This window comes from Lingula anatina, chromosome 3, assembly GCF_051362555.1.
Source record: "Lingula anatina isolate TDL-2025a chromosome 3, LinAna3.0, whole genome shotgun sequence".
NCBI lineage: Eukaryota > Metazoa > Brachiopoda > Lingulata > Lingulida > Lingulidae > Lingula > Lingula anatina.
The window spans coordinates 19580335-19593090 of NC_141769.1; the positions used below are offsets into that span (position 1 = coordinate 19580335).

The 12756-nt window shown below is 39.7% G+C and overlaps 2 protein-coding genes across 2 annotated transcripts; one reads left to right on the plus strand and one right to left on the minus strand.

Moving 5' to 3' along the window:
- Positions 1 to 1962: 1962 nt before the first annotated feature.
- Positions 1963 to 3617, minus strand: LOC147763036 (uncharacterized). The gene is made up of 2 exons (XM_087009569.1): positions 2421 to 3617; positions 1963 to 2188 (listed from the first exon to the last, which is right to left on the minus strand). Exons 1-2 carry the CDS (start codon positions 3379 to 3381, stop codon positions 2031 to 2033), a joined length of 1119 nt encoding a protein of 372 aa, XP_086865695.1. The 5' UTR covers positions 3382 to 3617; the 3' UTR covers positions 1963 to 2030.
- An 841-nt stretch (positions 3618 to 4458) lies between these two features.
- Positions 4459 to 11410, plus strand: LOC106156213 (uncharacterized). Its single transcript, XM_013531338.2, has 8 exons — positions 4459 to 4641; positions 6495 to 6610; positions 8015 to 8179; positions 8785 to 8831; positions 9894 to 10005; positions 10365 to 10532; positions 10816 to 10862; positions 11214 to 11410. The coding sequence occupies exons 1-8, from the start codon at positions 4592 to 4594 to the stop codon at positions 11244 to 11246; spliced, it is 738 nt and encodes a 245-aa protein (XP_013386792.2). The 5' UTR covers positions 4459 to 4591; the 3' UTR covers positions 11247 to 11410.
- The last annotated feature ends 1346 nt before the right edge of the window (positions 11411 to 12756 follow it).

Consider the following 12756-nt stretch of genomic DNA (forward strand, 5'->3'; position numbering starts at 1 on the left):
TTATGACAGAAATAGAAATATCACAAAAAAGCAATAAATAGTCAATATTTTTTTTTTTATTTTAATTGTTTTATAGACTCTTATAGTGCTTTCGTGCTAGGGAATGTTGTTTTCAGTTTCACAGTGCTAGGTGCCAGACACAGTGATTTAGATATACATGAAGGGGCCTCAATAATAGGTGAGGGTCATTTTGACCTATGTCTGAAAGTGGATCGTCCTGGGCGACAGGTGTTTCGAGTTTGGCAAGTTACATTTAGTTTCTTTTTACTAACACTTTTTACAACAACGTTTTCAGCTCGTACTTTTTTAATAGGAACTCAAACCCGTACGTTGTATTTGTATTACCTGTACAGATACCAAGACAAGGACTCACGCAACTGCAAAATACACTGAAAATCTTAGGATTAATTTCATATAAGACATATGAGGAAACCTTCGTAGTCTATAAGAGTCATTCCTTGTTTACTGATTACTTTAAAATACTGGGCATGCTAGTAGCGGACACCTTAAACATAGTCGGCCGATTTCATAAAGGAGGTTTAAATTTAAACCTGGTCTAAAGTGAGTTTAAACCAGGTTTAGGGATTGCCTGCATTTCATAAAGGAGGTTTTAGTATTGGACCAGTGGTCTAGTAAAACCTGGCTTAACATCATTCTAAACCTGGTCTAGACAGGTTTGTGTTTCATAACTGAGGTCTAAGTTTTTGATACCCGGATTATGGACTCGGACCAAGTCAAAAAATAAACCTGGTCAGACCCAGGTTTAACTCTGTAGCTTGGCAAAAAGATGGCTGACGTAGACTTGCGTGATATTCGAGCACTTGACAATTTGGACGCAAGAAGACGCCCTGAGCGTCGCCGACGCATTTTTCGAGCAAGGGTTAATTATTTTGATTTCTACGATGAACAAGATTTCAAAATCAGGTTCAGAATTTCTAAAGAAATAGCACGTGAGGTCATAGCACTGATAGAGGATCGATTAGCACCCTTTACATTGAGAAATCGCAGCATTTCACCGGAGCTACAGGTGCTAACCTGTTTGCGATACTATGCAACAGGTAGCTATCAACGTGCTGCGGGTGATCTGAGCGGGATAAGCGTGGCTTCTGTGAGCAGGATCGTGCGTAGAGTCAGCGAGGCAATAGCATTACTAAAGCCAAGGTACATTAGGATGCCAGATGCAGAAGAAGCTGACAGAATCAGACAACAGTTCTATCGCGTGGCGCACTTCCCTGGGGTTATCGGGTGTATTGATGGGACACATGTCAGAATTGCGTGTCCCAGAGGTATCCAGAATACTGCTAGATACATGAATAGGAAAGGATTTTATTCTTTGAACGTACAGGCAGTGTCCGATGCGTCTATGATGATAAGAAATGTTGTAACTCGTTGGCCAGGGTCGAGCCACGATAGCACAGTGTTTAGAAACAGTGCACTGGCTGAAAACCTTGCGAGTGGAAGGATCGGGGGTTTACTCCTGGGTGACAACGGATATGCATGCGAGAGATATCTGCTGACCCCTGTACTGCGACCAGCTACAGATGCAGAGACACGATACAACGCTGCCCACAGACGCACAAGAAACATAATAGAGAGGGTATTTGGCGCCCTCAAGAGACGCTTTCCGTGCATCGGCATTGACTCACAGCTCAGGTGTCGAACAGATACTGCCCAGGCTGTCATCGTTTCTGTGTGTATACTACACAATTTATCACGAATGCGTGGGGATGAAGACTTCATACCTCAGGAAGGTGATGATGAAGGCGTCAACATCCCAGTTGCACAAGACGGACAAAGAGGACTGTTATTCAGACGTCTGCTTATTCAGAACCATTTCGCGTAATAACATGGAACTATTCAGCTATTAATAGGATATATATATATATTTATATATATATATAAACGATTCTCACTCTGTAACCAGAATTTATTCTTCAATAATAACACTATCAAGACATATCACCTGTTTTGAGTTTTTATTTACAAATCGACAAGCGCACATATATATATATATGAGTGAGAATCGTTTTTCAATTCAGCAAACTCAGTTCTCTTTGTAGTTTCTTTTCTTTCAATAGGAGAACTCTTTCCTTAATATTCATAATTTCCATTCTCCTGTGATGCTCTCTGCGTCGTAATGTGAGGATTTCGGTCGGTACATCATAATTCGAATCCACACGCTGGGAAGCTGAAACAGAATATTTTGATAAATTCAGTAAAAGTGTAAAAAAAGAAATGAGTAGTGCCATCTAAACCATCTGAACGTAAGGTTTTTGTATATAGAATTATAAAAGTTACTGTATAGTCATAAAAGTTATTAAAAATCTTGAATCGTTCTATTGTTGAATCTATGCTTGCCATAGGTCTAAATATGAGATAAGAATATAGTACTTATCAATATTTAAGAAGAGAATGCCTACATCGAGAAGCTTGTCTGTCGCGCCGTGTGCTCGTCCCCTGGATGGGGCTGTTCTGGCGTGGGGAAGCTTGTCTGTCGCGTTGTGTGCTTGTCCCTGAGACGGGGCTCCTCCACCTCGGGGAAGCTTGTCTGTCGCGCTGTGTGCTTGTCCCCTGGATGGGGCTGTTCTGGCGTGGGGAAGCTTGTCTGTCGCGTTGTGTGCTTGTCCCTGGGACGGGGCTCCTCCGCCGTGGGGAAGCTTGTCTGTCGCGCTGTGTGCTTGTCCCCTGGATGGGGCTGTTCTGGCGTGGGGAAGCTTGTCTGTCGCGCTGTGTGCTTGTCCCTGGGACGAGGCTCCTCCGCCGTGGGGAAGCTTGTCTGTCGCGTTGTGTGCTTGTCCCTGGGACGGGGCTCCTCCGGCGTGGAGATGTGTGATGTTGCTGTTCATCGTTTGCCTCCATTGGCGGCGGATCAACATCGTCTCCGCCAGCTGGCTCAGCTCCCGGTACATCGAGCAGTGCGTCGTCATCGTACGGATTACGCGGAGGGCTATCCACAGCATCATCTCCGATCACATCTATCACTGCTTGATTTTCTTGACTTAATTCAACCTCTTTTGGCCCCCCTCCAGTCTTTTTTGCAGCTTTTTTAATATTTGCAAATTCTTTCTTTGCTTTTATTTTCGCTCGTTTCCAGAAGTCTTTCACCTGCCTTTCAGTTCTTTTCCCGGCTTGTGGAAAATGTGCTGCTAATCTCGTTAGAATTTCTTTCCACGCCTCATTTTTTCTTTGATTTGATGTGACATCATTTTTCTTTGATTCAATGATGTTGGACTTCTCCTTTATTAGTTCTGAGATGTATCCCTTCTCTTCAGCAGAAAAATTCTCCGCTCTCTTTCGGCTCATTTTCACGTGCTCTTTACTTCTAATTTTTTTCTCATATGAGCTACACAGCTTATCTGCTTCAACGCTAGCGTGTGTCATCTGTTCATTTACGCCTACCTGATTGACACAGTTCAGTGATTTCTTTGTCTATGTATTCCTGTTACTTTCAACAGGAGGTCAAGTACAAGTTAAAACTGGTTTAGCTAAACCTGGTTTTTGGCTTTCCTACACTGTTAGTGAAATGCAATTTAGGTCTTGGGTTAGACCAGGTTTTGCTAGACTAGGTTTTAGCCTTAAACTAGGTTTAGTTAAACCTCCTTTATGAAATCGGCCGAGTATGTTTAATCCCTTAAACAATCAGTTTTCTGAATCTATCATACAAAATGTATTATCCCCCAGACTGCAAATTGGTTAATAAACTCTTAACGATAATCCAAGATTAACAAAGTGCAGACTGTAGAGTAATTACAACTGTTTTTATGCTATAGCAGGTTGAACATTGTCTGCTAGTGGACTGAAATATCGTAGGGCAAGAGAATGATTGTGATATGTGGCACTGTCGCATTTGATTCGCAGAGCTTTGCAAGCTCTTACGAGCCATGGTAGAAACGTGGTCGTAAATTAACACATTCACCTTTAAACTATCGATCTGCAGAGTTTAGTCTTGATTTTGAAAGGGCACGTTCATCGTACATGTACAGACGGTACACTAATGATGTCGAGCGCGCACATCATATTATTGTTATTATTATATTTCAATACGTGCGAAGGGAAGTGTACATCTCCACACCCTGCCACATTGTATCAAGTATGTGAGTACTGTTTCAAGCATACTTTAGAACATTTGGCATGCGCCACGATCCAGGGTGCTGTGGTTTTTCAGACCGTGAAAATAAATGCAGAATTGAGGAAAAAAAACGGAATTTTCCCCTTTCAGTCCCATTTCATGAGTCTAGCCGTAAATCCGTCATTAGTAGTGATGTCCTTTACGTCTTATGAAAAAATCCCAAACACTAAGAATACATGTAAAAGGCATATAAGCATCACTTACAGCATATAAGACCGGTGCTTAAATTTAGCATATACATACAGACACGATAAAGGGGGTGCGTGCGGATTGGATTACTTAAACCTACACCTGTTCATTTCCGGACCTCTCCGCACCCCTTAATACGTGCACATTCCACTCACTGACGTAGTAACCGTGACTGCCGTAACGACGTGACTGCCACAGATCACGACATATTAAATCACACATATCAAACTCTTGGTTCTGAGGCGTCAGGAATTCAGAAATTAGGAAGTTGCCATGATGCTTCGAATCGCTATTTTGACGTTCCTGGTCGGCTTTGCTTGTGGGTAAGTTATGAGAACTACCTGTAACTCTTTTTAACTCTACCTTAAAATAATTCGGTGTATTACAGGTAAGCCAAGTTATGAAACGTTTTATAGAGCTCAACAGGGTGAAGTTCGTTCCGAAATAACAATGATCTACACCACCATGTATAATTTTCTCTTTCTAGCGTTCTTTTTCTATTTTTCTAAACATAGGTTTCAAACATTTAAACATAACATATAAAAGTTTGTTTTTGTGCTTGTATTTCGGTATAGTAATTGACTTATTTCAAAGATAAGATATGCGAGGGGAAAGCAAATTTTCATTTGTACAAATGTATTTCACATAATTTTGGATCTATACTGACTTTTTCCTACTAAGATATGTTGAAACTTGCTGTCACACCGGATCCGTCACTTCATTAGCTTGTTCTGTGCTATTAAAATGCCAAATGCTAAAGGTTTGCTATATACGCTTCAGCCGCCTGGCGCTTTTGATACATACATGTACATGCATAATCAAAGGACAACAGCTTCTTATTTCTTCCAAATATATACTTGTATATTCGATAAGTTGTCTGACGATATTATGTCCTGATGAAATGACCAGAAAATGCCTTTTGTTCAAAATCTTCTGAATATTCCAACCCATATGTATATCTTAACTCTATTAGAGCTGTCAGTATGACACATGCCAGTCATTAAATGAATGTATATCTGTTGTACGTGTAAAATATGTTGCCAACGTAATAACACCAAATAAAGAAAGTCAGCACTTGCTTATAATAATGCTAATGCTAATAATACGTTGAATTATAGCTTTTTATTGTTTTTTTGTTTTTTTTTTTTCAAAAGTGTGTCGGGCTAAGCACGTGCCATTTGAATTGCAACATAATTTCTTCAATTTACATTGCAAAGATAAATTGCTTCAACGGGGCTTTGGTGGCTTTATTTTATCAGTCAGGCCATAGGTAAGAAGGATAAATTGGCGAACATCCTCTACGCTGCAATAGACATTAACCAAGATGGCATCATAACCATTGCGGAGATGAGGACTTCCCTGAATAACTTTGATACAAATGGTAAGGCGTTGCGCATGCGCAATTAGAGACACCATCTTGCGGCTTCTCTGGGATGGGCGCTTACCGTCATTGTATTTTACGTTCGTAATGTCACTGTGAAATGTATTTTATATTTGTTTTCTTTTGCTTCTCATTCTCTCAAACTTGCACAAAATCAGAATAGTGACTAGGCGTAGCCAGAGCATAACAGTAGAAAGTTCATATTTTCTTTGAAACGATGACTGAAGTTAATGTGGGAGTTGCCTTTGAGTACGATGCAGCTTAAAGAACAAGTAATTGTAGTGTTAACATTGCCTTTAAGAAAGCTGGAAACAAATGGAATAAAACCTTTAAAGTACAAAATCCGTTCAGCAGGCGACAATGAAACCGAAATTGAAATATTATCTGAAGTGATGTACTGTATGTCCTTGCTTGTGGTGTGGGGGTGATGGCAAGTATAGTGGTCCAACATCTATGCTGCTTGTAGCGCTAATAGCGATAGGGAGCAAGTGAATGTATTGCACTGTTTGATAGTCCTTATAACCCTATTTACTACCCGCAGTATCGTCAAGTAGTATTTACCCTAACAGGTGGATCCAGTATGTTATTACAGTGGTGAGGTGTTAGCGGGTTGAAGAGGGGGGGGGCGCTGAAATAGAGGGGGGAAACAAAGATTAGAAACACTTTAAAAATACATTTGAGAAGCACAGAAAGTTCTTGGCCAGAGGCTTGGGAACCCACAGCCTGGATCCGCCTTTACATTAGCTGTTCTAATATAGTTATCCGGTAGAATAACCCAGTAGTTCTGCTTTGTAGTGCTGTCAGTGACACGAAACTTGCCAACATCCTGTATACAGCGATTGATGTCAACGATGATGGGTTGGTGACATTGAGGGAAATGACAGCGTACAGGAAAAAATATGACAGGAACGGTAGGACTGGGAAAGTGTTTTTTATCTTTGTGTGATACATTTGTTAATTTATCCATTCCATATATGAACACACGTATTCATTTACCCTTTTATTCATATGAGTATTTTGCCCATCTATGTTTCCATTCGTTCATTTGTACGTGTACATTCTTTTATCCATACATTAAAAATTTTATTCGTATTGGTATTTTTTCTACAAGTGCAGATATCATTCACAGGTTAAACAACAGTTATCTAGTAGAAAACTGCTTGTCCCTGAACGTACAATGTACGAATGAATGCACAAAGACCAGGGCTCCGTATCTCGAAAGGTTCGCTATGTTGCGCACGTGCGCAAGCGTCTCGATTCCATGGCCCCGTATTTCGAAAGAATCAGTTATGGGATCGATATACTTGCGCACGTGCGCAACATAGCGAACCTTTCGAGATATGGAGCCCAGGCCCCGTATCTCGAAAGCATCGCGCATTGCGACCGTGCGCAAGCGTCTCGATTCCATAACTCGCCCATACTCGCCCCATATAATACCTTGTAGCCTCTATGTGATATCGTTATTCGCAATACGCGATGCTTTCGAGATACGGGGTCCAGTACTTCAAGAACTCATGTGACATAAGTCGGGGTTCATGTTATCGCACCCGTCCTTGTGTCCGTGCGTCCGTCTGTTTGTTGGCAATTTCCGCTATCTCCCCTTAGACCATTTGAGTGGACCCTTCTGAGTTGGTCTGTCCCTGGTGGTGGTCGATTCTAAATTCTTTTCTCATTTTTTGTAATTTCTGCTAATTTCTGATAATTGGCGCGAGAAAGTTGAAACTTAGAGAATTGATAGTCCTGTCATCAGGGATGTTCATGGTCACTTTGGAATTTTAAATTTCCATTGTGACTTTTGCTTTGTCATCCTATACCATTAGAATGAAGTTAAAACTTCTGAGATTGACAGACCTGTTATCAGGGATGTTGATGGGCCAGGCATAATTTATGTGGAGGATGGGGGGGGAGGATGGGGGGGGGGGCTGTCCCTCGGGGATGATTTATTTTACATTAAATTTATTTCAGGCTGCCTTTTATGTTGATATTATGGATATTATTTCAATAATTAGACATATAGGACCCAGGCATTGATATCAAGGAAATGGGGTCCCTGAGGGTGAGCTGCTCTTTACAAAGTGGGAAAGTGCGGGGATATACGATCGACACCATCTAATAGTATTAGTATTATTATTAGTAGTAGTATTGCTGTGATTGGTGTTGTAACTCACATAGAGTATAGGGATTTTAATATCGCCATCAAAGGCTCAAATAAAGTCTGTACTAGGGCAGACGAGTGGCCTTGCGGGATACATGAAAACAGAAAAAATGACTTTGGGGGACAACTTCAAACATTCCTTTCAACTGCTACTAACTAGGTGATGATGTAGTGACCAAGGGCGAGTTTACCTCCACGTGGGTCCAAACATTTGGCGGCGATCCCGGCACCCCCAACGCCATGTATGATGTCCTGGACAGGAACAAGGACGGACAGTTCACGGCCGTAGACATCAAGATGCTGCATGCGCAACTGGACAGTGACAGTAAGTGTTGACCCGTTTAATACGTGTATGATATATGTATTTAGAATCAGGACTGTCGCATGTTAGAGGAGAGCACAGGGAGCACGTGCCACCACCTTAGTTACGGAGGACTTCGCATCCCCTTTCCCCTTCTCGCTTAAAAAATTACGACCAGGGAAACTAAACAAACCCTTGTACCCCCTTAGCAAAAAATCCTGGTTAGGTTTTTATTTTCTTATTCTGTCAATCAGTGACGCTAGCTGGCTTTTTGAAAACAAAAGTCTTGTCAAATGATATTTTTACTCATATTTAACAACGGAAATATGTTATTGTTTTCAAGTTTTATTTCTGCAGCTAATTACATAAAGTTTTCACCGTATTTAGGCATATCTGGTTTCAGTAATCTGTAAAAGGAATCGTGCTGTTTATGCACTGTATGTAGTCCAAGTAACACCTTGTATAAACTTTGAGTAAATTTGTGGGGGAGGTAACAGCGGAAGTACAGGACTCCTGTTAATAGAAATTTAATGCCTATAGAGGCTATCTAAAATCTTCAATACAATGGCCAGCCACAAAAACTAGCTTAAAGAATCTATCTATTTATGCGTAATAAATTCTCATTCCAGAAAATGGAGAGCTCAACGACAGAGAGTTCCTGTTGTCTCTTAAACAGGTACGTAAATGTCTGTTCACACCAAGATAATTCAGCCTGCAACTTATCAGTATTTGAGTTTTCTGGGAATGAGTTTAATTTAATCCTTGACTAGTTTTATAATGCTTCAGTTAATCAAAGATGTATTACTGAGTTTGTTGGTTAGATCTCATTTTCAAAACCATAAGCAAATTTAGCGAATGACATTGTTACGGCAATTGTCTCCGAGAGCCTATCTGGTCGTCAGATAACGTACATGTAAATCTTTAATAACACCCATTCGAACGCAACTATTAACTTTTATCATTTCACTAATTTTGTATTTGATGGGCCATGTGAGGTCGCGTAATCTTCATTGAAACCATATGTAGCCTTTGCCATTTTATACCGACCTTACTAGTGACTTTCTGCTATACGATGAGTCACTCTAAAAAGTAAAGGAGGGAGGTGGTTTTGCATGTCAGAATGATTCAAAGTTTCTAAGCATAAAAACCAAGCGAAGTCCAACGAGGGCAAAGGGTTTCAGTCAGGTCGATTGAAACTCGAAACATGTGTGAATATGACGTATTTGTGTATAGTTTTTATTTTATTTTATTAATTAATTAATTTTTTTTTAATATTTTTTTACTCAAATGCGTTTGTAAAGTAGGATTTATCGCTGATGATTAGTCCCATTTTCCTTGCCACGTTCTACAAAAAATTGAATGTTGACGGTCAAGGTTGTACAATCAAAATACATGTGCAATCCCATATTTTACAAAGTATTTCTTTCACGCGTTTTTCCCATTTCGCTGAGACTCCATTCCCATACCTAAATCGATTCAACAACATGGACCCTTCTCCTAAGGGTTTCTCACTGAATTGCTTTCAGATCAAGCCGCTGTGATGTCGGACACGCCTTTTCAAGTTGTTAAGGGGTAATTAACTATCGTTTAGCAGCTTCAGTAGGCGCGTTAGACATGTAAGCTGCTTAAGCTAAGAGCAATTTAGCGAGAAACCACTCGGAGATGGATCGATCCTGTTAGATCGATCTAGGTATGGGAATGGTGTTTTAGAATGATTTCGTGAACCTTGTTTTTATAGACCCTGTACCAGCTCCCCTTCATCACGATGTTCAAGCGAGGCGATCACGACAAAGACGGTTTCATCACTCTCATAGAATTGGACATCATTTTCGGACAATTTGACATCAACAGTGGGTATCGTTGTTTTTTTTAACGCTCCCAGTTTACATCACCTGCTTACTATATTTTCAATCTTTCAAAATTTATTGCGTTGACCTTTTTCTGTTTCATATACTTAAACACACACACATGCCTTTTTTGATATCATCGGAACAGCCACAGCCATAATTTCTATGTCACGCCTTAGGTCGGGTCAACCAAGGAGGTAAAAAAAGCTCCCCTTTCTCGAAAAACAATCCCTTCTTCTTAAATTGCTGGCTACAGGCCAACGGCATTTTTTCTAATGGGAAACACCCTTTAAATATCCGTTTTTATATAAGTTTTTAAGTTCTTTATTTTATTTTATTATATTATATTTTATTTCTGACAGGCGACGGCACAATCAGCGCCGAGGAGTTTTTGACTACGTGGACATCCAGAGGATACAGTGACATGAATACTGCCAAGCGCCTATACGACGTTTTCGACCTCAACCATGACGATGTGCTTGGCAGGGAGAATGACATTGTCAAGATCTTCAAAAACATGGACTATGACGGTAAGTAATGTTATCTATAGTGCATCTTGCCAGAGGCCGGCTGATGACGTCATTTCTGTGTGAAGACATAAGAGAAAAGTGCAGAGTTAGCCAATAAACCATGTAGTGATGGAATTCTGCTTCTTGTGCTGAAACTGCACACCAATCCCGTCTTCGTATCACAACTAGATTTTTAAAAAATCAATAAGTAGATGGTATTGCAAAAATATTCGTTATGATGTTATCGTTGATTTTGTGCACTTTATTTTTTTTCTGACCGACGTCATTTTTCTTTATCACCCAGGTGACAGTAAACTTAGTGAGACAGAATTTGTATCCGAGTGGATGAACGTAAGTATAATACACACACACACACGCACGCACGCACAGAGAGAGAGAGAGGGAGGAAGGGAGGGGGCGAGGGGTGGAAATACAAGAGAGGATAGTGAAATATCAGACCACTGCTTCTTTGTCAGATGTCCTGGTATATATCCTCAATTATTAAAATTTCAAACAATGTCATGAAGGTCGCGCAAATAGAAAGCAGTGCAAATCCTACTGTATCACTAAAAACCTAGACACTCTCTTGCATACCGGCACGGCAGATATGTTTTACAAGGACGTTCATGTTAAATATCGTTTAAATTTGTCTAGGAATCGTGGTGTTATCTTTTTTGAATTCCGTTTTTGTTTCCGTTTCAGATCATGTCCCAGATCTCTCGTGGTCCCCGATAAGAAAAAAATCGATGTCACTGGTAGATCACTGAGGACTTTGAAGAGCAAAGACATCAGAGTTTGATAGAATCTGACTTTATTGCACGATGGCTTGACCTCCTTCGTTGTATTTTTGTCACGGATGTTTGGAATGTTTTCAATAACAAATTTACCCATTGATTAAATATTCCCTGAGTTGGTTTTCTTTATGTCATCTCTAGTATGTATTTCAGAAATACTTTTTATATTGAAAACTCAATTGATTTAATGCACTACAATTTTGTCTAGTGAGGCAGTAAGAGAAACATTTTAGAGTGACATTAAGAGCAGAAGTGGTCGTAAAAGGGACTTTTATTTTATCAAAACGATTCGAAATTGTCTTTACCTTTCTTCTGCTACAAAGAAAGTAAGGTTATGAATTCGCAAAGAATATTATTGAAATTAATTTCGCCCCATGCACTGAGATGTATGAAATAAATAGAAACAATTGCAAATCTACACAATATTAAAAACATGGGAAACTACAAGTAGAAAAGCACTCCGAGAGCGCAGGCCTCCGCCAGGCAGCGATTTATTATTTTTATTGATTATTGATTGATTATTGATCCGGATCACCACCAAAAACTAATCATCTCTTCCTTGGCCCACTTCTGACAGTTCCTGAAAATTTCATCAAAATCGGTCCATAACTTTTTGAGTTATGTTGATGACAGACAGACAGACAAACAAACAGACAAACGGGGTGAAAACATAACCTCCTTGGCGGAGGTAATGAGAGAGAGAGAGAGAGAGTCTTTAGTGTGTGTTTGTAAGGGAAATAAAAGACTCCGGCGATTATCTACGTCTATAGTTTTGAAGTCATAAAACTATGTAACATCTTTGCATGGTACTATAATGATAAGTTTGGCTAAAAATTAGCCCATTACTTCCAAACATGCCTATTATATATATTTCATATATAAATGTCACAGTGTGAAAGTGTGCAACAAGAAAAGTGAAGCAAATAGAAGTATCCATGAAGCTCTATTATATAAAATTGTGTAGAAGGCCTTGTGAGCATTGGTATTTCCATTGGACATACCATAATTTGACAGAATTGCAGGTATCACGACTTATTTGTTACAAAGCGCAAATTTCTCAAAATGCTCTTCGTCTTATATATTGATTTATTCTTTTCTTTTTGTTTGTCGTGTACCCAATGTAGGTATTACGTGTTACATGTACCTACCCCCCAGAAAAAAGAATATGTATATATATGGTAGCCTTTTTAAAGCAAGACCTTATGACAGGGGCATCCAAGCCAGCTTTGAAATTTGCGTAATGAGCAGTATTAGAAACCCTTAACGAGAAAGCATAGAATGAGTCACAAAACGAAGAGTTATTAAGGTTTAATTAAGTAAATAAATAAAGGGATATATAAAAATAGATAAATAAAATGACACGACTTACGAAACGACAATATGAAGATATCTTAATATCCGAAATTTTCGTCTAACACCAGAATGAACAAACATGACAACTGTTTATAGTT